This window comes from Arvicanthis niloticus, chromosome 3 (genome assembly GCF_011762505.2).
Source record: "Arvicanthis niloticus isolate mArvNil1 chromosome 3, mArvNil1.pat.X, whole genome shotgun sequence".
NCBI classification, from domain to species: domain Eukaryota; kingdom Metazoa; phylum Chordata; class Mammalia; order Rodentia; family Muridae; genus Arvicanthis; species Arvicanthis niloticus.
In genome coordinates, this window is record NC_047660.1 from 138,516,511 (window position 1) to 138,540,997 (window position 24,487).

The 24,487-nt window shown below is 40.9% G+C and overlaps 1 protein-coding gene across 1 annotated transcript in view; it reads left to right on the forward strand.

Annotated features, from left to right (window-relative positions):
• Nucleotides 1-6,411, forward strand: part of Adgre1 (adhesion G protein-coupled receptor E1) — a 115,022-nt gene extending 108,611 nt beyond the window's left edge. The window contains exons 20-22 of the mRNA XM_076932044.1: nt 2,066-2,234; nt 4,209-4,313; nt 6,011-6,411. Of these exons, the coding sequence (XP_076788159.1) occupies nt 2,066-2,234; nt 4,209-4,313; nt 6,011-6,016 (280 nt within the window). The 3' untranslated portion in view covers nt 6,017-6,411. The remainder of the gene's footprint in view (nt 1-2,065; nt 2,235-4,208; nt 4,314-6,010) is intronic.
• The last annotated feature ends 18,076 nt before the right edge of the window (nt 6,412-24,487 follow it).

A 24,487-nucleotide genomic window follows, 5' to 3' on the forward strand; every position in this document is an offset into this window, starting at 1 on the left:
ACTCTCAGAAGTTTTATATTAGTAGCCTTATGCTATGTCTTTAAGTTATATTTGATTCAAAATTCAAAACTTAAAAGTATCCTGGCTCCAAGACAATAAAATGATGATCATCTATGTCACTAAAAAATGTGGGTGCCCTTGCATTTAAAGCATAGATGTTCAGAACTGAGATTTCATCTTGGTAGATATTTCTTTTGATGAGTATTAAGTGTCCTTTTAAATCTTTTTTTTGATAAGTTTTGGTTGAATGTCAATTTTATTTGAAATTAGAATGGCTACTCCAGTTTGTTTCTTGGAACCATTTGTTCGGAAAAAATTTTTTTAGCCTTTTACTCTGAGGGAGTGTCTGTGTCACTGAGGTGAATTTTATGTATGTAGTGACATGTTGCATCCTGTATACATATCCAATCCATTAGTCTGTTTTTTTAATTGGGAGAATTTAGTTTATTGATGTTCAGAGATATTAAGGAAAAGTGATTGTTACTTCCTGCTATTTTTGTTGTTAGAGGTAGAATTATGTTTTTATCTTATTATCTTCCTTTTGATTTGTTGAAAGATTCCTTTCTTGCTTTTTCTAGGTTGTAGTTTCTTTCCTTGTGTTAGAATTTTCCATCTATTACCCTTTGTAGGGCTGAATTTGTGGAAAGATATTGTGTAAATTTGGTTTTGTCATGAAATATTGTGTTTCCTCCATCCATGGTAATTGAGAATTTTACTGGGTATAGTAGTCTGGGCTGGCATTTTTGTTCTCTTAGCGTCTGTATGACATCTGCCCAGGATCTTCTAGCTTTTAGCATCTCTGTTGAGAAGTCTGGTATAATTTTGTTGCTTATGTCTTGCACTTTCCTCTCTATCTGGTGTTTGCTGGTCTGTGTGACTCTGTCTGGAGTCTGCCTCTTTTGTCTCCAGCTTGCTTCAGGTCTCCTGATAGGCCTGCTGCCCTGGCCTTCCAACTCAGGGCTCTTTAGAGGGGTAGAGAGGCTGCTGATCTGTTGCCCTGGCTTCAGTAGATTTCCTGGGAGGCTTTCAGACTGTTGGATCTTCAGAGGAGTAGTTAGGCTGTTGTCCTGTGTGAAGATGTTCTCCAGGGGGGCCTACAAACTGTGGTTTCAGTTTCCCTGTGTGTAGCAGAATTCTAGGGAGGTTTTCAGTCTTTTGGGTAAGTTGCGCTACATGCCACAGAGCCCCCAGGAAGTCTTTAGACTGTGGTGTCTGTTGTCCAGTTGCCCTGTGTACAAAGGAGCTTCTCTTCTGGGATGCTTTCAAGCTGTGATGTCTTCAGAGGAGCAGACAAGTTGGCAATCAGTTGCTCAGTTGCCTGGTGTGTAGCCGATCTCCTGGGATACCTCAGACTGTGGTGTCAGTTACCATTATTGCAGCAGATCTTCTGGGATGGCTCAGGATATGGTGTTTCTAAGAGAGCAGACTAGCTAGCAGTCTTCCCAACAGAACGGACAGGGAGGAAGGGCTACATTTATGTTTTTATTCTCTAGTATGTCCATTAACTGATTTTAACCAAATCTGATCTACCCTATATTTATCTATACTTATTCTCTTCATTCATATTTTGATGAATATGGTAATTGTCTTCCTTAGGAAGAGGGTGAGAATGATTGCTTTGCCTGCATACCATTTTTCATGTATGTGTCTATTTCATTTTTAAGAGAGTCAAAAGCACTAAGAACTATATAGTAGTGATGGTTGTAAGATGTGTGAGTGTACTTAAAGCCACTGACTCACAGCTTTTGTACTCAACATCATGAATTTGCCTCAGTGAAAGAACCTCAGTATTTTATAACCACATGTTTTCCACTCACATGAGATCTACATGGGCCTTTCCAGCTGATCATTGCTAACCAAAAATCTATTCAACGTACACTTCCACACATCTTTGAATATATGTGTACTTGTGGACAACAGCATTTTAATTGCCTATAGGACTTGAGACAGCAAATTTTACTCTGTCTTTATCACCCATATGATATCATCTTCTGACAGTGCCAGGTCTCCATGGAGACCATACCAGCTCTCAAGACAATTCATTTTGTAAACATTTATCTTCCAGGTTGCTGACCTTCAAAGCCATTGCCCAGATTTTTATCTTGGGCTGCTCTTGGGTGCTGGGCATTTTCCAGATTGGCCCCTTGGCAGGCATCATGGCATACCTTTTCACCATTATCAACAGTTTGCAGGGGGCCTTCATCTTCCTCATTCACTGTCTGCTCAACCGCCAGGTATGCAGTTGTTGCCTACTTGAATTTGTTTCTCTGAATAGAACCACCTACTACACGTGCTTGTAGCAGACCTACTCTCATATCTAGGACTGTGGGGTGTGTGTGTGTGCATGCACTTTGTATATTGCATGCATTTGTGGGTATGTGTTTTGTGTGTTATGTGCTATATGTGTGAATTCATACCTGTGCTCTTGGCTAGGCACAGACATTGAAAATCTTTCTTTATCACATCTCTAGTATTTTATTTAAATAAAATTGTTGTGTATATGTGTGGAATCTCTTCATGGAGCAGTTTGAATGGGAAATAGCCAAATTGTAAATTCCCCACTTCTCCTCCTGTGCCTTCTGTGTGTGCATAGTCTGTGGCCTGTAGCCTATTTGTCTAGCATGTGGTGTTTGTCAGATTTGTTTGAATGAATTGCCTGTGTGTGTTATCTATCAGTTGTGTCACTGTCTAATAAAGGGATTGCCCTGTGTTTATTGAATAGCACAGAAAACACAACATAGAAAAGGGATAAGAAATTATTTTCAGAAAAATTTGACAGAGTTTTACCAGGGAAGAAATTATTTTACTGGCCATAGTTGACCCAGAAGAACATCCTAAACTGCTGCAGAGCTTATCAAACTGTTTACAGATGTTGCTTCCTGCATTTATGGGACATTTGTTTTGTTTCAGGTTGCTTTCAAATTGTTTGTTGCTCTCAGCAAATGATCACTCCCTCCCATACCCCACATACATTGTGCAGGGCCAGGGATATTGAAGGACATATAATTAAATGGCTTAGATTTTAAAAAAAACCTGATATCCTGAATAATTGAAGGCACAGTAATGTTGATTACATTGTTCTCTTAAAATAGGTTATAGTATACATGCTGAGCACATGTCAGGATAGAAGACTGAACACATAATCTTAGATTATTTCAAGATATATTATTAGCTTTGTAGCAATGTCTAGAAAAAGTTCAATGTCTTTCAAGGCAGATGGTATTTTCAGAAGAATGTTTCACCTCTTCTATGCATATGAGTGTAGTGCATGTAGTGCCAGAAGAAAGTGCTGGATCCCCTAGAGCTAAAGTTGTAGGTGTTCATGAGCCTCCTCCTGACATGTTTGTTTAGAACTGAAGTTGGGTCCTTCACACAAATAGAGGAGACTCTTAAGGCACTAAGTCTTCGCTCAAGCTCTTCCATCTTTGAGATAGGATATTTCCATGAGCTTGAAATATTAATTGATCTATACTGGTCAGCCATCAGGCCTCAGAAAGTGTTCTCCTATTTCTACCTCCCTAGAAGTGGGATTTCTGGTGTGTGCAGCCATGTTGGTACCCACTACCAAATTTTCTTTATTCTTGAGAATTTAGCACATATATACAATGGAATATTATTGTACCTACTCCCATTCCTCTCCACCAGATTCTATATATTTCTCTTAACATGATCCCCAACCAATATCATATTTCATGACTTCAAAAACCCTACTAAGTCCAGTTAGTGTTTTCCATATATGCACAAATGTGGAGCTATTTATTAGAGCATATTCCCAGAAAAGAATGATTCTTTATATGTCAGAAACTATCAACTTCCAATAAATTTTCAATAAGGGGTGGAGCCTAGAAGTCTTCTACCAAATACATACTAGAATTTGGTTGACTTGATCTTGTGCAGGTACCAATAGCTACCATGAGTTCATGAGTGTGATGGACATGCCATGGCCAGAAGACAGCACTTTATAGTACCCCTTATCTCTTCCAGATCTTTCATTCTTTCTAACTTCTTTTCTATGATATTCCTTGGCCTTTTGTGTGTTGGTTGATGTAGGTCTTGTTTAAGGCTAAGCACCATACTGATTTTTTATTTTTAAATGTGGGTGCTTGGAGATCCAAAACTTAGGAATTCATGTTGTATATATAGCAAACTTAATGACTGGGCCATTTCCCAGCCTGGTTTACTTTGCTTTCACTTGTCTCCATCTCCAGGTACGAGATGAATACAGGAAACTTCTAACCAGGAAGACTGATCTTAGCTCCCATTCCCAGACTTCTGGGATTTTACTGTCATCTATGCCATCTACTTCCAAGATGGTAAGGGACAATACATTTCTCACTGTTACTGATTAGAAGGGGCACATCTGCTGAACAAAACTTGTGTCAATACTGCTGGCTGCTAAGTGGGCTCACTGTGGGGATTGTAGGATGGGAATGTTGGGGCCAGGATCCCTGGGTTTGCAGCCCAAAATTTACCACTTATTAACTGTGCAACCTAAATAGGGTGACATTAGCAGATACAAAGAGAATATACATGCTAATAATTTTATCCTAATCAATGACCAGTGAGGATGTCAGAGAATGTGATAGTTTACATTCCCTAGTTCTATGACAAGCTTAGTTGTTAAGTCACAGGTTGGTGGATTAGGCTAAGAAGATGTCTTAGCTACTTTTTTTTTGTTGCCAGTACCCAATACTCAGCAAATGCAACATAAAGAAGGAAGGATTTATTTTGTCAAAGTTCAATGGTTTAATCCATTATGGTAAAGAGATCAGCATTAGGAGAATGGGGCAGCTGGTCACATGGCACCCACAATCAGGAAGCAGAGAAATGAAAGCTGATGCTTGGCTCACTTTCTCCTTTTTATTCACTCTTATCTCCTAGCTATTGGAATGATACTACAATACAAAGAGTGGGGCTTCACATTTCAGTTAATGTAAGGTAGATGATCCCTCACAGGCATGACCAGAGGCTTCTGATTCCAGAATCTTTCATGTAGACAGTAAATATTAACTATGAGAGATGAGGTTTTTTTCTTCCATAAACAAAAAGAAAATGGAATAATTTTTTTAGAAACATGGTTAGAACTTGAAATCATTATTAAGTGAAATAATCCAGACACAGAAGTACAAATACCACATATTGCCTGTCATATTAGAATTCTGGGATATATATATATATATATATATATATATATATATATATATATATATATATCTCAAAACATTATATATATATATATATATATATATATATATATATATATATATCATTCAATGATTTTGTATCAATTTTTACCTTAACATAACTTCATGCTGTAACCTCACTATTCACTTAGTGCATACCAAATACTTGGTCAAATGGGTCTGTCTTAATTTCAGTTTCTTTGACAATACCTTCACAAAAGCAACTTAATAGAAAAAAAGTTTATTTTGTCTCAAAGTTCCAGATAACAATTTATCATCAGGGAAGTCATGGCAGGAAGATTTTGAGAGAATTTGCCACATTACATTCACATTCAGCAGCAGAGAGCAACAAATTAAAGCACATATGCATTGCTCAACACACTGACCATTCTTACACAGTTTAGAATCACATTTCTAGGAATTGGTGCTACCCATGGTGGGTGGTTATTTATACGTCAGTCAGTATAATCAAGAAAAATCTATAGGTCAACCTGGTCTGACAATCCCAAACTGAGACTCTCTTCCTAGATGGTTTTCATATTGTTTCTAGTTGACAGATAAAATTAACCATATTTTTTCATGCTGTACTCATGATAAATGGCCCATCCTCCTTTAATTCACCTCTCCTAAAGATGCTCACATAACTAGTTAAACTCAGTGAATTGCAAAGAAGGACAACTGTGTTTAGCATTTTAATGTTTATGCTTATAGTATATTTCTATATTTATATTCACGTACATATGAAACAGTTGCCCCCACAGATAAGACTGGATAATTTTAGAGCAATTCTACTTCTAACTGAGATTATTCTCTTTTGTGTTTTTCAGGGTTAACATCCTTTCTTGCTTTTAAATATATTATGGAGCAACATTTGAGGATTGTGTGCTTTAAGGAGCCTACTTCTAACCACTATCTAGTTTATGGAAATTTAGGGTATCATGAGTTGGGAGCAGCTTTATTTTTTTTTAACTCAAAACCTGGATAGATGGAACTAAACTCCAAGAGTTTCATGCACCAAAGAGATACCCAAATTAGTTTGTCTCTGTGCCTTACAACTATGAAGCTCCACATGTTTTGAGAAGAGCATGTCCCACTTCAATGGCTCAAGAGATTACCATTTTTGTGTCTCCTATGCCCATTCTTGTGGGGTTCCAGAAATTCTCATTTAATACCTATCAAGTAGTGAACACAGATTAGCTCTCAATAAATTATTTGTTGTCTGTCTGAATGACTTACCTATCTTTTATTTACTCTTTTACAATTTTAGACATGTATGCATTGGTTATATCCATCCCAATTCTCCCACTTCCTGGGCAAACCCATCTTCACATTCTATTTCTCTTGTAAAGCAATGGGCCCAGTTATTGATTCTGAATGCTGGGATGTAAACTGATTTTGTGGATGTTGTGACCTGATTATGTGCAGAAACCACAGCTACAGTGAGTACATTGACATGAGTCCATGCAGTGTCCAGAAGACATCATGGCACCTCTCTCCTCTCCATCTCCAGCTCACGCATTCTATTTTTCTCTTCCATAATGTTCCCTGAATGGGGGTCTCATATAATTGTCTTATTTAGAACCCATCATTAAGTAGTCATTTATTTTCAGTACTTGAAAAGTTATGAGTCTTTGCATGTTTCTGATTTAAAAGAAATAACCAGTAAAACCATAATGGGAATAGTAAGTAAGCAACATCATACAAAGAGTGGATCAACTGTCACACAAACACTAAAAATCACATATATTGTAGTTTTTTTAAAAATGAATCATTCCATTTGCTTACATCTCAAATGATACCCCACTTCCCAGTTACTCCTCCACAACCCTCCATCACCCATCTGCTCTCTACCCTGTCCCTTTTGCCTCTATAAAGGTGCTCCCCCACCCACCAACCCTCTGTTGCTCTACTGCTCTAGCTTTCTCCTACACTGGGGCATCAAACTTGGTCTTCCACAGGACCAAGGGCCTCCTCTCCCATTGATGTCAGATAAGGACATCCTCTGCTACTTATGTATCTGAAAGCTTGGATCCCTTTCAGTATACTCCTTGGTTGGTGGTCTAGTCCCTGGGAAGACTGAGTGGTCCAGCCAGCCAACATTGTTCTTCCTATGGGGTTGCAATCCCCCTTCACTCCTCCAGGCCTTCTACCAGATCCCTGACTGGGGTCCCTGAGCTTAGTCTGATAGTTGGCTCTAAGTATCCACACCTGAGTTGGTCAGTTGCTGGCAGACCCTCCCAAGGAACAGCCACATCAGGTTCCTGTCAGCAAGGCAGCAGCAACAGTGTCGGAGTTTGGTGTCTGTAGAGAAGATGGATTCCCAGGTGGAGCAGTCCCTGGATGGCCCTTCCTTCAGTCTCTGCTCCATTTTTGTTTCTGTCTTTCCTTTAGAACATTTCTGGGTTAAAAACTTTGAGATGGATGGGTGGTCCCATCCCTTGACTGGGAGCCATACCTATCTACTGTAGGTGGTCTCTACAGGTTCTATCTCCCTTTCACTGCACATTTTAGCTAAAATCATCCCTCTTGGGCCCTGAAGCCTCTTGCTTCCCTGGCAACTGGGACCCTCCAGTGGCTATCCCCGTTCTTCATCTCCCCACTGCTGCATGTTTTTATTTGATTTCCTAACCCTCTGTACCTCTCTCCCATCCCCTCTAGTACCTGCTCCCGCTCCCTTATTTCCCCCTCTCACTCTCATGTACCCCTCCTTCCACTTCCTTGGATCATCCTGTTCCCTCCTTAATGCAGGACTGAAACATTCAAACTCTAGTCTTCATTCCTCCTAAGTTCCATATGATCTGTGGGTTGTATCATGTGGCATTGTGAGCTTTTGGGCTTATATACACTTGTCAGTGAGTACATATAATGTGTGTTCTTTTATTGCTTGGTAACTTGACTCAGGATAATATTTTCTAGTTCCATTCATTAGCCTGAAAATTTTGTAAAGTCATTGTTTTTAATAGCTGAGTAGTATCCCATTGTGTAAATAAATGCACCACAATTTCTGTATCCATTCCTCTGTTGAGGGACATCTGAGTTGTTTCCAGCTTCTGGCTATTATAAATATGGCTGCTATGAACATAGTGAAGCATGTGTCCTTATTACATGTTGGAGAATCTTTTGGGTATATGCCCAGAAGTGGTATAGTTGGGTCCTCAGGTAATACTATGTCCAATTTTCTGAAGAGCTGATTTCCAGAATGGTTGTAACAGTGTGTAGTCCCACCACTTGCAAGGAGTGTTCCTCTTTTTCCACATCCTCACCAGCATCTGCTGTCACCTGAGTTTTATCTTAGCCTTTCAAACTGGTGTGAGGTGAAATCTCAGGGTTGTTTTGATTTGCATTTCCCTGATGACTAAGCATGTGACAATTCTTTAGGTGCTTTTTGGCCATTCAAAATTCCTCAGTTGAGAATTGTTTGTTTAGCTTTGTACCCCATTTTTAATGGGGTTATTTGTTTTTCAGGAGTCTAGCTTCTTGAGTTCTTTGTATATATTGGATACTCACCCTCTATCATATGTAGGGTTGGTAAAGATCTTTTCCCAATTTGTAGGTTGATGTTTTGTCGCATTGACAGTGTCCTTTGCCTTACAGAAGCTTTTCAATTTTATGAGGTCCCATTTGTCAATTCTTGATCTTAGAGCATAAGCCATTGGTGTTCTGTTCAGGAACATTCCCCCTGTGTCCAAGTATTGGAGGTTCTTCCCCACCTTATTTTATTAGTTTTAGCATATCTGGTTTTATGTGGAGGTCTTTTGTAGGTAATAATGGCTGGGGAACCACAGGGTTCCCTATGCCACACTGTGGGTAGTTGGCTGGGAATGCTCTGGGTTTCTCCAGCTGGAAGATAGGGCCAGCTGCTCACTAAAGGTCTCTCCATGGTTCCTCATGGCTCAGCCCCAACCCACGAGGAAGTCCTTGGGTTTCCAAAACAGGTTTATTGGCATGACGATGGTGGATGGATCTGGATGCACACCCCACACCCAGGGCAGACCTGAATTAAATAGGGAAAGAGAGAGGAGGGAGGGACTGGGGAGGAATGCTTATTTGGCTCCACCCTCTGGCCTTCAGGTACCTCATTAGTATGTTAATCTCTTTAGGGCCTGGGGCCTGTTTATCATGCCCTCCCCCTGTGTACATGACTGAAGGGTGAAGGTTGAATGGAGATTAGACCTTGTGTCAGGCCCAACCTCCCACTCTCTTTTCTTTCATAAAAGGAGGGGCATCCACAGGGAGTAGTCTGGAATCCAGGAGCTTGGGGAGATATATGCCATCCCTAACCGGCAATGTCTCGTTGGGTCCCTGGCTATCTCAAACCTAGTGCTCTACCGGGGAGACCAAAGCACCTCTTTATGGCCCAAATCTCACTCTTTTTTAGTGAAAATTTCGGATGAGGGGGTTAAAAGAAGACACTATGAAGGCCATAGGGTGTGGCATAATTAAGCCAAAGGGTAAGGAAAGCTGGGATTGGGGGTTAGAAAGGCAAGGGATCATTGAAACAATTAAATACAGGTGGTACAAGTTTGAGGTAATAACATCTGATTAATATAAATAGACACTATGTTTTCCTTACTAATATGTAAGTTTAGCTGTGTGACTGGCAAAAGAGTTCATCTGCAGCTGGAAGGTCTGGATCTGTCTTCTATAGTGAGCATCTCTGGGTCTGGCATGTGTCCCTGGAGTCTTCAGCATGTGTCTCTGGATCTCAGCATGCATGTCTGTGTCTCAGTGTGCATCTCTGTGGTCTTCAGTCAGAAGAGGTGGCTGGAAGAAGGTAGTCTGGTGTCCCAGGCAAGTTCTAAGAGATGGCATTGTCTCTGCTGGATTTGTGGGAACACCTATAAGATAATCATGACAGGGAAGCAGCACCTTGGCAGGGCGATGTCTGCAAAGGGTGTGTAGCAACCATCAGGCTATTTGGGAGCAAGCACGTCATGGTCTGTCATTGAGATCCTAGAAAAGCAAAGATGTTTGAGGAAATTTAGTCTTAGAAGGCACCTTTGAGTCTGCTTTGGATGGCTGAGGAAGAAAAACATCATGTTAATTATGTATCTGAGGTAGGCAGCAACAGTTTGTCTGTAAAAAAGAAACTAGTTGTTAATTAAAAGCTGAAACTGGTGATCAGCATGTTGATTTAACCTGTAGAAGTAGAGTAGATGACTTTTGAACCTTAAAGAAATCCTAAAAGTTGAAAAAAATGTAGGGCATATCTCATGAGTGTTAGAGAGAAAAGGAAACATTTAAACAAAAAACAAGAAATTTTTTGGTTGAGAGGCACGGACCTTGTTGCTTTAGGTGGTCCTGTTAGGGAGAAAAGGAAACCTTTAAAATTTTTGCTTGAAAAACAGAAACAGTGTTGTAGGTCTTCCTATTGTGGAGAAGAAACAGTAATGGTGGCTTTAGAAGCAGTGGGGGGAGGGCCTTGCTCTGCCATGTGGTATCTGGGTGCTCTGGCAGAGAGGTCCTGTATTCCCCCTTCTTTTTTCTTAGCCGGTAAATTTTAAATGTAGAGAAGAGGAAAGGCCAACTTTGAAGAAAAGTTTAAAGCAAGAAGGATGGGGCTTGATAGGAGAGTTAAGAGTCAGAAAGAGTGAAAAACTGTGTCTATGGGAGAAACACGTGGCAACCAGGCCCAGCCTGGTGTTTTTAGCCAAGAGGAAGAAAGGTGGAGGTGGGGAAGGGAGCAAGCAGGGTCCTGGACCCACTGCTTTTCAGGCAAACCAGCTGAATTAAATGGTCACAGTTGGCTGAAAATGATGGAGAAAACAGGAAAAGACTATGTTAGCAGGCTGTGTGACTCCCTGGGGGGAGAAACACTGGGGACTAGAGTTTAGAGTCAGTGCTCTTGAAAAGTTAGCAGGCACCCCTGGGGGGAGGGGCAGAGAGCAAAAATTAGGAAGTTGCCACCATCTTGTTGAGTTGGAGTGAAAGACCCCCCCAAAGGGGACCCTCACCCAAGTCCGGACGTGCATGAACCCAAGGACACATGAGAAACCATCTTGATGCAATTGAAGAGGAGGTTTAATGATGAGGGCCCTTGGGCGGGAACATATCTCATGCAGGAGATAGAGGTTCCGACCCAGAACCCAGAAAACTTGGGATATTTATGGGTAGGGGTTGGGGAGAGCAAGAAAATTTGGTGCGGTTACATATGATTGGATATTTCAAACATCAGCAACTTGCAGAACTGGCAGAACTTGCAGAATCTCGGACCTCCCAGAAAGGGAGGGAGAGAGAAGTAAACACCAGATAGCCCATTACTCACTTGGGCTTGTTTGGACTTGTCTGGGCATGCCCTTGCATGCCTTTATTTTTGGTCACCCTGCCCCTGCAGGGATTTAATATTTTACTATGACTAAATTTAACAAATTGTTGGTGGTCTTTGCTGACCATGAATTTTTTGTTATTGTTTCAATGCTGCTTTCAAATTTTATTTTCACAGGAGAACACATGGGGAAAGACAAAGAGAGAAAGAGAGAAAGAGAGAAAGAGAGAAAGAGAGAAAGAGAGAAAGAGAGAAAGAATCTTATGTTAGCAGGCAGTGTGCAAAGACTGATCTCTGCAATCCTGAGAGCTTAAAATGAAAGGGGAATCTCTCACCTGAGGAAAGAGTCTTAGAAGGAGGGTCACAGCAGGTGCTGCCACTTGAAAGACGGCTGTTAGTGTAGAGTGAAAAATTATAAAGGCCATTTTATGAAATATGTGTAGATTTTTCGCCTTATAGAACGTGGAACTGAAAATAAGATTTCAGGCCTTCACATTCCAGGTGAAGGACACTTGCTGGATTACATTCCTTACATTCCAAGGCAGGGAGACACATTCCTGACCACAGATAAAAGATGCAGCCACCTAGGTGGGGCTATAGCCGGAAGATAGTTAATCTGAAATAGTTGGTAAATGGCAGGATAGGACACAATAGCATGTAAAAAACCACATTTTTGAGAAGAATGAGTGTGCAGAGTGTTTTTCACATGACTCTAGATCATTTGGGCTAGATTCTCTGAAATGTTCCACAGTTTTTGGTTACCCCTCCCTTGGTCTTCCCAGTGCTATGTTCAAAATTTGTAAAAACAACCAATCATGTGTAAGCACTTGAAAATGCAACCATTCATGTGTAAGCACACGAAAATGCCTTCCTTCCCCCACCCCATGCTATAAAAGACCCTTTAACCCACCACTCTAGGCCAAAACCCTGCTCTTGGAGCTAAAGAGCTTGTCGTTTTGACCGCTGGCTTACTTCCCTAATAAAGCCTCTGCTGATTGCATCCAGGTATGGTTTCTTGTGATCTTTGGGTGGTCTTGATTTCCGGAGGCTTGAGGAAGGGACTCCTGAGTATGGGGGTCTTCTTTAGCTGTAAAGGAGCCCTCTCTGTGGAGCTGGGGGATGGGCAAGGTTGAGGCTAGGAGTCCGCCATCTTGCCCTTAACTTGGAGAGCACATTGGGAGGGAGAAACAGAGAAAGAGGAAGAGAGAGGAGTTAAAGCAGAGAAGCTGACCAGGAACACATGGAGAGAGAAAGAGTGGGACCTAGTTTCTTTGAAGGAGACCTAGTCTAGCCAGGAGCTAGTGGTAGCTAAGAATTAGAGAGAAGAAGCTAGCAAGGAACACCTGGAGAAAGAGAGAAGGGAGACAGAAAGAAACATGCCTAGTTTTGTGAACTAAGCTGGGAATTACTCACTGTCCTTGAGTTTCATGGAGAGGTTTTTTGTGGGCATCAGTGGGGAAGCACTCTTGGAGCTGGCTCTTCCCGTGTCCTCTACCACCTATAGGGAACGATGTAATCTTGTGAGTGGGTGTGAGTCTGTGTTGTCTTGTGGGTCCATGGGTCTGTCACAGCTCAGTTGACTGGAACTGTGGCTCAGCATGGCAGAAGCAGAAGTGTGGGATCGTTTACTGAGTTGGTTCCACACCACACCAGCAGGTGCTATGGGCCCCATTTGGTGGGGGAAGTTTGTATTCAGTCTGAAGTCCAGTGGAGTGCAGAGCTCTTGGGTTGGGGATCCCTGGAGGTGACCAGAGACTGACTGGTCTCAAGCCCTCAGGCTCTCAGACTGCTGAGAGGCCACAGAAGGACCGAGATGAGGGGGCATGTGGGAGCGCAACCAGCTAGCCCACAGCCAAGAGTAATGAGGGTGAGGGGAGAAGAAAGAGGCTCTGGCAACACCCCATGGAAGAAAGGTTATTGTACTTGCTTGGTTGCATGGATGATCGAGTCCCACACTGGTTGAGCCATCTTTTGTCAGGGGTGGATGTCTCAAAGTAGGAGAGGCAGGTGCAGGGCTCTCATTGAGAATCTCCGTTCTGGGCCCCAGCTGTCTCGAGGGTGGGTGGGCAGCAGGATGGAGACTGTGGGGGTGCATGGTGACAGGTCCATGTGCCGAGATTGGTCACCATCTTGGGGTCTTTGGACACCAGCAGGATGGAGGCAGGGAGCACGTGGCGCGTGCTGAGAAGGGAGAGCTCTGGCACCAAGCCTCACGGGAAGTATACTTGCTTAGCAGACATGGCCAGGATGGTTCTTGTAGACACGTGGGTGTTCGTGGTCCACGTTGGTGTGCCAGCTGTAGGTAAAAAATGGCAGGGGAAGCAGAGAGTTCCTCATGCCAGTATGTGTGTCATTGGCTGGGAACACTCTGGGTTCCTACAGCTGGAAGTTAGGCCTGGAAGCTCACTAAGGCCTCTCCATGGCTCCTCATGACATGGCCCCAATACACGAGAAAGTTCATGGGCTTCCAAACCGGGTTTATTGGCATGGCGGATGGTGGATGGATCTGGATGTGCGCCATCTAGGAATACTTAATTGGCTCCACCCTCTTTCCTTCAGGTACCTTATTAGTATGTAAATATCTCTAGGGCCTGGGGCCTGTTTATCGCCCTCCACCTGTGTATGTGACTGAAGGGTGAAGGTTGAATGGAGATTAGACCTTGTGTCAGGCCCAACAGTCTTTTATCCACTTGGACTTGAGCTTTGTACAAGGGGATAAGAATGGATCAATTTGCATTCTTCTACATGCTGACCTCCACTTGAACCAGCATCATTTCTTGAAAATGCTGTCCTTTTGCCACTGGACAGTTTTAGCTTCTTTGTCAAAGATCAAGTGATCATAGGTGTGTGGGTTCATTTCTGGATCTTCAATTCTGTTTCTTTGATCTTTCTGCCTGTTTCTGTACCAATACCAAGCAGTTTTTATCACCATTGTTCTGCAGTACAGTTTGAGGTCAGGGATGATGATTCCCCCAGAAGTTCTTTTATTGTTGAAAATAGTTTTTCCTATCCTGGGTATTTTGTTATTCTAAATGAATTTGCAAATTGTTCTTTCTATCTCTATGAAGAATTGAGTTGGAGTTTTAATGGGGATTGCATTAAATCTGTAGATTGCTTTCAGCAAGATGTCCATTTTTATTATATTAATCCTGCCAATCCATGAGCATGAGAGATCTTTCCATCTTCTGATATCTTCAATTTCTTCAGATACTTGATATTCTTGTCATACAAATCTTTCACTTGCTTGGTTAGATTCCCACCAAGGTATTTTATATTATCTGTGCCTATTGTGAGGGGTGTCACTTCCCTAATTTCTTCTCAGCCTGTTTATCCTTTGAGTAGAGGAAGGCTACTGATTTGTTTGAGTTGATTTTATAACCAGACACTTTGCTGAAGTTGTTTACGAGGCTTAGGAGTTTTCTGGTTGAAGTTTTAGGGTCACTTATGTATACTATCATATCATCTAAAAATAGTGATATTTCGACTTCTTCCTTTCTTATTTGTATCCATTTGACTTCCTTTTGTTGTCTAATTGCTCTGGCTAGAACTTTCAGTACTATATTAAATAGGTAGGGAGAGAGTAGGTAGCCTTGTCTAATTCCTGATTTTAGTGGGATTGCTTCAAGTTTCTCTTTGTTTAGTTTGATATTGGCTACAGGCTTGTTGTATATTGCTTTTACTATGTTTAACTATGGGCCTTGAATTCCTGATCTCCCCAAAACTTTTACCATGAAGCGCTGTTGAATTTTGTCAAATGCTTTCTCAGCATCTAATGAGATGATCATATTTTTTTCTTTGAGTTTGTTTATATAGTGGTTTACATTGATGGATTTCTGTATATTGAACCATCGCTGAGTTCCTGGGATAAAGCCTAGTTGATCATGATGGATGATTGTTTTGATGTGTTCTTGGATTCAGTTTTTGAGAATTTTATTGAGTATTTTTGCATCGATATTCATAAGGGAGATTGATCTGAAATTTTCTTTCTTTTTTGTGTCTTTGTGTGGTTTAGGTATGAGTATAATTGTTGCTTCAGAGAATGAATTAGGTCCTATTTCTTCTGTTTCTGTTTTGTAGAATAGTTTGAAGAAAATTGTTATTAGGTCTTCCTTAAAGGTCTGATAGAATTCTGTACTAAAACCATCTGGTCCTGGGCTTTTTTTGGTAGGGAGACTTTTAATGAGTGAAGCTATGTCTTTCAGGGTTAGGGGACTGTTTAGATGGTTTATCTGCTCCTGATTTAACTTTGGTACTGTAAGGACCCCACGAATGGAGGACCTCACCCAAGCCTTGGAAATTCGCAGCCACCCATTAACTGTAAGACACCAAACTTGATGTAATCAGCAAGAAGTATATTTTAATCAGTATACTGAGGTCAAGACCCATGACCCACACAGGGGCAGTGGGGTCTGACCCCAGGGCTTTGGAGATAGAGAGAATTTAAAGCACAAAACCACAACTCAGGGGGGGAACCACAACCCAGAGGGAGTAAAGGAGGGCTATTGGAGAGCACCTGCAGAAAGTCCCAGCCCATTATTCAGTTTGTGACAGGGTACAAGGAACAGGCTATTCTCTAAGAGCCTATATGTAATCAGCCAAGTTCCTGGTATCCAGGGTGCACAGGCACACTAACTTGAACTCCCAGCTCAAACCCTATTTAATCTATCTTGTGGTTAGTTTTTAGTTCCTGATACCCATAGCACTTGGTCGAGCTGTCCTGAACTCCCAGCTCTGAACTCCTAGCTTATCTATTTTGTCTTGTGGATAGCTAGTTTCCTAGGACCCAGAGCACAGAACAAGCTGATCTTGACTCTATCTGTGGAAGGTTTAAAATTTTTAACTCTTTCAGTACCTGGTATCTGTCTAGAAAATTGTCCATTTCATCCAGATTTTCCAGTTTTGTTGAGTATAGGTTTTTGTAATAGGATCTGTTGATTTTTAAAAATTTCCTCAGTTTCTGTTGTTATGTCTCACTTTTCAGTTCTGATTTTATTAATTTGGATACTGTCTCTGTGCCCTCTGGTTAGTCTGGCTAACCTGGTTTAACTATCTTGTTGATTTTCTCAAAGAACCAGCTCTTGGTTTTGTTGATAGTTTGTACAGTTGTTTTTGTTTCTACTTGGTTGATTTCAGCCATGAGTTTGATTATTTTTTGTCCATCTACTCTTGTTGAGTGTATCTGCTTCTTTTTGTTCTAGAGCTTGCAGGAGTGCTGTCACGTTGCTAGTGTATGCTTTCTCCAGTTTTTTTTGGGGGGGCACTTATCCCATCATATAATAATCAAAACACTAAATACACAGAACAAAAAAGAAAATTCAAAGTGTTAAAAGAAAAAGGCCCAGTAACATATAAAGGCAGAGTTATCAGAATTACACCAGACTTCTCAACAGAGACTCTAAATGCCAGAAGATACTGGGAAGATGTCATGTAGATCCTAGGGAAACACAATTGTCAATCTAGGATACTATAACTTGGTTAATTCTCAATCAGCATAGATGGGCAAACCAAGATATTCCATGACAAAACCAAATTTAAACAGTATCTTTCCACTAATCTAGCCCTTCATAGGATACTAGAAAGATGGAAACTACAACCACAAACCTAAGAAATTAATCATCTAATAACAAACCCAAAAGAAGAGAATCACACAAACATAATACTACCTCTAACAACAAAAATAACAGGAAGCAACAATCATTGGTCTTTAGTATTTCTCAACAACAGTGAACTAAATTTCCCAATAAAAAGATATAAGTTAACAAACTGGTGACATAAACTGGATCCAGAATTTTGCTGTATATAAGAAACACACTTCAGTGACAAAGACAGACACTACTTGAAAGTAAAAGGCTGGAAAAATTCCAAGCAAATGGTCCCAAGAAACAAGCTGGAGTAGCCATTTTAATATCCAATAAAATAGTCTTTCAATCAAAAGTTATCAAAAAAGATGGGGAAGGACACTTCATACTCATCAAAGAAAAAAAATCTACCAACATCAACTCTCAATTTTGAATATCTATGCCCCAAATGCAAGGGCAGCCACATTTGTAAAAGACACGTTACTAGAGATCAAAATACACATTTCACCCTACACAGTAATAATGGGAGACTTCAACACCTAACACTCACCATTGGACAGGTCATGAAAACAGAAACTAAACAGAGACACAGTGAAACTAGCAGAAGTTATGAATCAAATGGATTTGACAGATATCTACAGAACATTCCACTCTAAAACAAAAGAATATGATTTCTTCTCAGAACTTTATGGTACCTTCTCCAAAACTGACCATATAATCAGACACAAAACAAGCTTCAACAGATACTAGAAAATTGAAATAATCCAATGATCACTACACTATTAGTATCAGATCACTACAAACTAAGGCTGGTCTTCAATAAAAACAAAAACAACCAAAAGCATACATACTCATAGAAACTGAAGAATTCACTACTCAATGATAACTTTATCAGTGAAGAAATAAAGAAATTAAATCCAAGAGCACATTAAAATCATCAGTAACCATGATCAAGTAGGCTTCATCCCAGGGATGCAAGGATGGTTCAATATATGGAAATCCATCGACCTAATCCATGATATAAAATAACTCAAAGGAAAAAAAATCACATGCTCATCTCATTACATGCTGAAAAAGCCTTTGACAATATAAAACACCCTTTCATGTTAAATGTCTTTGAAAGGTGAGGAATTCAAGGCCCATATTTAAACACAATAAAAGCAACATACAGCAAATCAACAGCCAACATCAATTTAAATAGATGGAAACTTGAAACAACTAAAATCATGGAAAAGAGAAGGCTGCCCACTATCTCTCTCTCTCTATTTATTGAACATAGTACTTAAATTTTTAGCTAGAGTAATTAGACACCAAATAAAGGTCAAAGGGATACAAACTGGAAAGGAAGAAGTCAAGGAAGGTATCACTATTTGGGGATGATACAATAGTATACATATGTAACCCCAAAAGTTCTTTTTTATTGCATATTTTATTTACATTTCAGATGTTATCCCCTTACCCCATTCCCCCCCACCCCACCCAGGAACCCTCTATCCTATACCCCCTCCTTCTGCATTCTCTGAGGGTGTGCCCTCACCCACCCCCACTCCCACCTCCCCACCTTCAAATTCCTCAATATTGGGCATTCAGCCTTCATGGAACCAAGGATCCCTTCTCCTACTTATGCCCGACAAGGCCATCTACCCCTAAATATACAGCTGGAGCCATGAGTCTCTCCCTATGTGCTCCAAGGCTGGTGGTTTAGATTCTGGGAGCTCTGGTTGGTTGGTATTGTTGCTCTCCTCATGGAGCCACAAACCCTTTCAGCTCCTTCAGTCTTCTCTCTAACTCCTCCATTGGGAACCCCATCATCAGTTCAATGGTTAACTGTGAGCATCTACCTCTGAATATGTCAGACTCTGGCAGACCTCTAAGGAGACAGCTATATCAGGCTCCTGTCAGCATGCACTTCCTGACATCCACATCAGTGTCTACCTTTGTAACCCTCAAATTCTACCAGACAACTCTTATACCTCATAAACAACTTTAGTAAAGTTGTTGGAAATGAAAGTAACTCAAACAAAATAGTAGCCTTCCTCTTCACAAGGATAATATGTAGAGGATGAGAAAAAATCAGGGAAAGAACAACCTTCACAATAGAGATAATATAAAATATCTTGGTGTAACTCTAACCAAATAAGTGAAAGACCTGTATAATAAGAACTTGAAGTCTCTGAAGAAAGAAACCTAAGAAGACCTCTTAAGATGGAAAGATCTCCTTTGCTCATGGATAGGTAGGATTAACATAGTAAAAGTGGCATTATTACCAAAATCAATCTACAGATTCAATGCAATCCCAACCAACATTCCAACTCAGTTATTCACAGAGATAGAAAGAAGAATTCTCAATGTCATCTGGGATAATATAAAACCCAGGATAGCAAAAATAATTCTCAACAATAAAAGAACTTCTGGGGGAAATCACCATCCCTGACCTCAAGCTGTACTACAGAGTAATAGTGATAAAAACTGCATGGTATTAGTACAGAGACAGGCAGGTAGATAAATCAAGTAGAATTGAACACCCAGAAAGAAACCCATATACCTATGGTCACTTAATCATTGACAAAGAAGCCAAAACCGTCCAGTGGAAAAAAGAGTATTTTCAACAAATGGCATTTTCAACAACTGGTGGTCTGCATGTAGAAGAATGCAAATTGATACATTTTTATCTCTGTGTACAAAGCTCAAGTCCAAGTGGATCAAAGACCTCTGCATAAAACCAGATATGCTAAATCTAATAAAAGAGAAATTGGAAAGGATTGTTGAACACATCAGGACAGGGGAAATTTTCCTGAACAGAACACCAATGGCTCAGGTTCTAAGATTAATAACTGACAAAGGAGACCTCATGAAACTGAAAAGCATCTTTAAATCAAAAGACACTGTCAATGGGACAAAATTGTAACCTATAGATTGAGAAAAGATCTTTACCTATCCTACATGCAGTAGAAGGTGAACATTCAAAACATACAAAGAACTCAAGAAGTTAGAGTCCAGAAAACCAAGCAATCCAATTAAAAATGGGGTCCAGAGCTAAGAAAAGAATTTTTAATTGTGGGATATTGAATGGCCAAGAAGCACCTAAAGAAATGTTCAACATCCTTAGTCATTGAGGAAATGCAAATCAAAATGACCCTGAGATTCCACTTTACACCAATCAGAATGGCTAAGATAAAAAACTCAGGTGATAGCAGAAGCTGACCAGGATGTGGAGAAAGCTCCCAAGACCAAGTGGGGATGACTACCCAACAGCTCAGAGTTAGAGACCAACACTTCATTGCTTGTGGGATTGCAAGCTGGTACAATCACTCAGGAAATCAGTCTGGCAGTTCCTCAGAAAATTGGACATAGTACTACGTAAGGACCCAGCTTTACCACTCCTGTGTATATACCCAAAAGATGCTCCAACATACAACTAGAACATATGCCCCACTATGTTCATAGCAGCCTTATTTATAATAGCCAGAAGCTGGAAATAACCCAGATATCCTTCAACAGAGGAATGGATACAGAAAATGTGGTGCATTTACACAATGGAGTACTGCTCAGCTATTAAACACAATGACTTCATGAATTTGCAGGCAAATGCATGGAGCTAGAAAATATCATCCTGAGTGAGGTAACCCAGTCACAAGAGAACACACATGGTATATACTCACTGATAAGTGGATATTAGAAAAAAAGTTTAGAATACCCATGATTCAACTCACAGACTACATGAAGATCAATACGAAGGAACCCAAAGTGTGGATGCTTAATTCCCACTTAGAAGGGGGAACAATATAATTATAGGAGGCAGGGGAGAGAGGGACTTGTGTGGAAGAGCGTAGTGGAAGTGGAAAAATGGGGGTCAGGACCAAGTATGGAAAGAGACAGAAGAGAATTCCAGTGGGCCAGTAGAATAAATAGAAATATGCAGCAGTGGGGGTGGGAGACAGGGGAACAACTATAAAGATCCAGATGCTAGGGATGCAAGAAGCTCTCAAGACCCAGTGGGGATGACTACTCAACAGCTCAGAGACAGAACCTGAAGAGACCACCTCCAGTATATAGACATGGCCCCCAGAGGAGGGATGGGTCCATCCACTCATCTCAAAATTTTTATTCTAGAATTTCTGTCTAAAGGAAATGCAGCAACAAAAATGGATCAGGGACTGAAGAAAGGCCATTCAGAGGCTGTCCCTCCTTGGGATCAATCCCATCTGTAGGTACCAAATCCTGATGCTATTGCTGATGCCAAGATGTGGATGCAGACAGGAGCCTGCTATGGCTCTTTTCTGAGTCTTTGCTAGTACCTGAGTAACACAGATGCATATACTCATAGTCAACTACTGGACTGAGCCTGGGTACCTCAAAGGAAGAGTTAGGGAAAGGACTGAGGAGCTGAAGAAGATTGCAACCTCATAGGAAGAACAACTAAACAGAACCCCCTAGAGCTGCCAGTGACTGAACCACCAACAAAAGAGTGTACATCAATGGATCCATGGCTCCAGCTACATATGTAGCAGAAGACCATCTTATTGTGTATCAGTGGGAGGCACTTGGTACATTGAAGGTTTGATGCACCATAGAAGAAGGATGCTAGAGGGGTGAGTCAGGAGTGGGTGAGAGGGTGGGGGAGAACCCTCTTAGAGGCAAAAAGAGGGGAGATGGTGTAGGAATTTTACAAAGTGGAGACTAGGAAGCGGGGACGACATTTGAAATGTAAATAAATAACATAATTAATAAGACAATACAAACAAGTCTCTTATGAGATTCATCTAATCACTTAATTGTAATCCCCAAAACAAGTGAATAAAGCAGCTGGGCAAACTTCAAACTCTGCATCTCCATTTCTGATGCCAAAGTGGTCTTCAGATCTTCACTCCTTTTCCATCTTTGTTGACTGCAACAAAGTCCTTTCTTCTAGGATGGTTCCACTCCTGTTAGCAGCTTCCCTTGGCATGTATCCTTTGGGTGTGGCATTTAAGAAATCTGGTGGTCTCCTAGGCAACTTCAACTTTACAGCTTTGTGTTCTAATATCTGGATTCCACACATGATCTTCTGGGCTCTTTCAAAGGGCTTGAGTCTTATCTCCATTTCTGTTCTTTGCAACACTGTAGACTCAGGTTGACTCAACTACACTGCTGTTGCTGTTCTTAGTGATCATCCTGTGGTACTGTTTTCTCCAATACTCTAGGGTCTTTCACTGCAATTAGGCTTCACCAATAGCTTCTCATAGGTTCTCTACACAGTGCCAAGCCTCAAATTCCTTGCATAACTCCTTCAGTCCTGGGCCATCAACTACAACTGAGGCTGCACCTTCACCAGTGACCTTCTCTGGCCTCTCACAGTGCAGAGCCTCAGATGCTCTCTATGAGCCTTTCATACCTTCAAAACTAGTACCACCTGGGTGATTCTTACACATTATCAAGTCCAGCTGCAACATGAGCTACAACCTTGACTCTTTCTGGAACATGGTTTCTTTGTGCTCTCAGAAAATACTTCCCAGAAAATATCACCTCAGTAATGCTGGTCTCTTCTTAATTATTGATAATTTTTTTTTAGCTCTAGCTAACCAGAATCAATTGTCCGAGTTGTCTCTTCTATTGTGGTCTCTCAATCCAGAGGCACATGGCTAAAGTTGCCAAGTTTTACTTTCTGGAGCTGGAACATGGCCCCCATTACATTATCACCTACTTTCTGTTTTCAGCTTCTTCCCTGACTAAGCATGGCTGTCATGGAACTTGCTCAATAGACTGACCTTGAAATCAGATATCTGCATGGTTCTGTCTCCAAAGATTAAAGCTTGTACCACCATACCTAGACATAAGCTTTTCTTCACCTAGAACTTTCTCTGTCCCAGGCTGTCCTTGAATTCAGAGATCTGTTTACCATTGTCTCCTAAAGGTGTATACCACCATGCCTGGACCTAAACTTAGCTGGGTGGGACTTGCCCCCAAATACCACTCCCTCAATCTATTAACTCCTATAAGATAAGATCCAGCTCCATTCTAGTTCCTTGTGTCTCTTTAATACTTGAACCATATATTTTGTATTTTTTTGTTTCTCAGCTTGCTTCTTTCATTAAAATGCTCTTCATAAGAGAGAAATTTAGCAGAGGACTGCTGGGTCTGAGTTTAGTCAGAGAAGATGCACCTAACCCTTTAGAGACTGGAGGCCTCAGGAGCTTAGAGGTCTGGTAGGGTTGGGGTGGGGATAAGGGGGAAGGAGTTATGGGATGTGGAACAGTTGGAGGGTAAACCAGGAGGGGAATAAAATCTGGAGTTTAAAATAAATAAAAATTTAAAATAACAAACAAACACAAAAATCAAACCAAAAAACAAGACAGACAGACAAAAAACCCAAAAAACAAACAAATACAAAACAACCAAAAGAGATATAGAAATAGATAGATAGGTAGATAGATAGATAGATAGATAGATAGATAGATAGATAGATAGAGAACTTAAGCAACCATACAACAAAATTTATACCAGGCTGTTTTGAGATTTCCTTTGTCAAAACAATTAATCTAAATCTTTTCATGTTAGCCTCAGGCAGACTCTTTGGACAATGGCAAAAAGCAGCCATGTCCTTCATCAAAATATCACAAAACAGTCTCCTGAGCATACACCAACATTTTCTCCACAACAAAGTCTTCCATAATCCTACTGTAAGGCTCCAATGAAGGGAGGACCTTACCCAAGCTTCAGAAATTCACAGCCACCCAATAACTCACAAGACACCAAACTTGATGTAATCAGCAAGAGGTATATTTCGATCAACATGTTGAGGTCAAGACCCATAGCCCATGCAGGGGCAATGGGGTTTGACCCTGGGGCTTTGGAGACAGAGAGAATTTAAAGCCAAAAACCACAACTCACGGGGGGGGGGGACCACAACCCAGGGGGAGTGAAGCAGGGTTATTGGAGAGTACCTGTGGAAAGTCCCAGCCCATTATTCAGTTTGTGACAGGGTCCAAGGAACAGTCATGGGGAACATTTTGTATAGGCTATTCTCTAAGAGCTTGTTCATAATCAACCATCTATCTTGTGGTCAGTCAAGTTTCTGAAACACAGAGCTCATGACCAAGTTGACCTGCACTCTTGGTTCTGCTCAGCCTGTTAGAAGTTTTTGAAAATTTTTAACCCTTTCATTTCCCCACTTGTTCTGATGTAAGAGTTTTAATCATAAAACTTGGTGTAACATCAAAATCTAAACTGCACTTATTTTCTTTAACAAAGGTAACTGATCTATTTAGAGATGTCTTTGACTTTCACCACTGTGGGAATGGTGAGGAGCACCAGGTGTGGTCTTTTCTAGTGGAGCTCAAGGTTCTTGACCCGGTGGTGGCAGATGAGAACAGCATCTCCATCCTGGAACTGATGAGGCACACTCAGGTCTCCAGTCTCATAAGCTTCTTTTAACTGCTCCCAGACCTCACATTGGGCCACCTCAAGTTTTTTCATGTGGA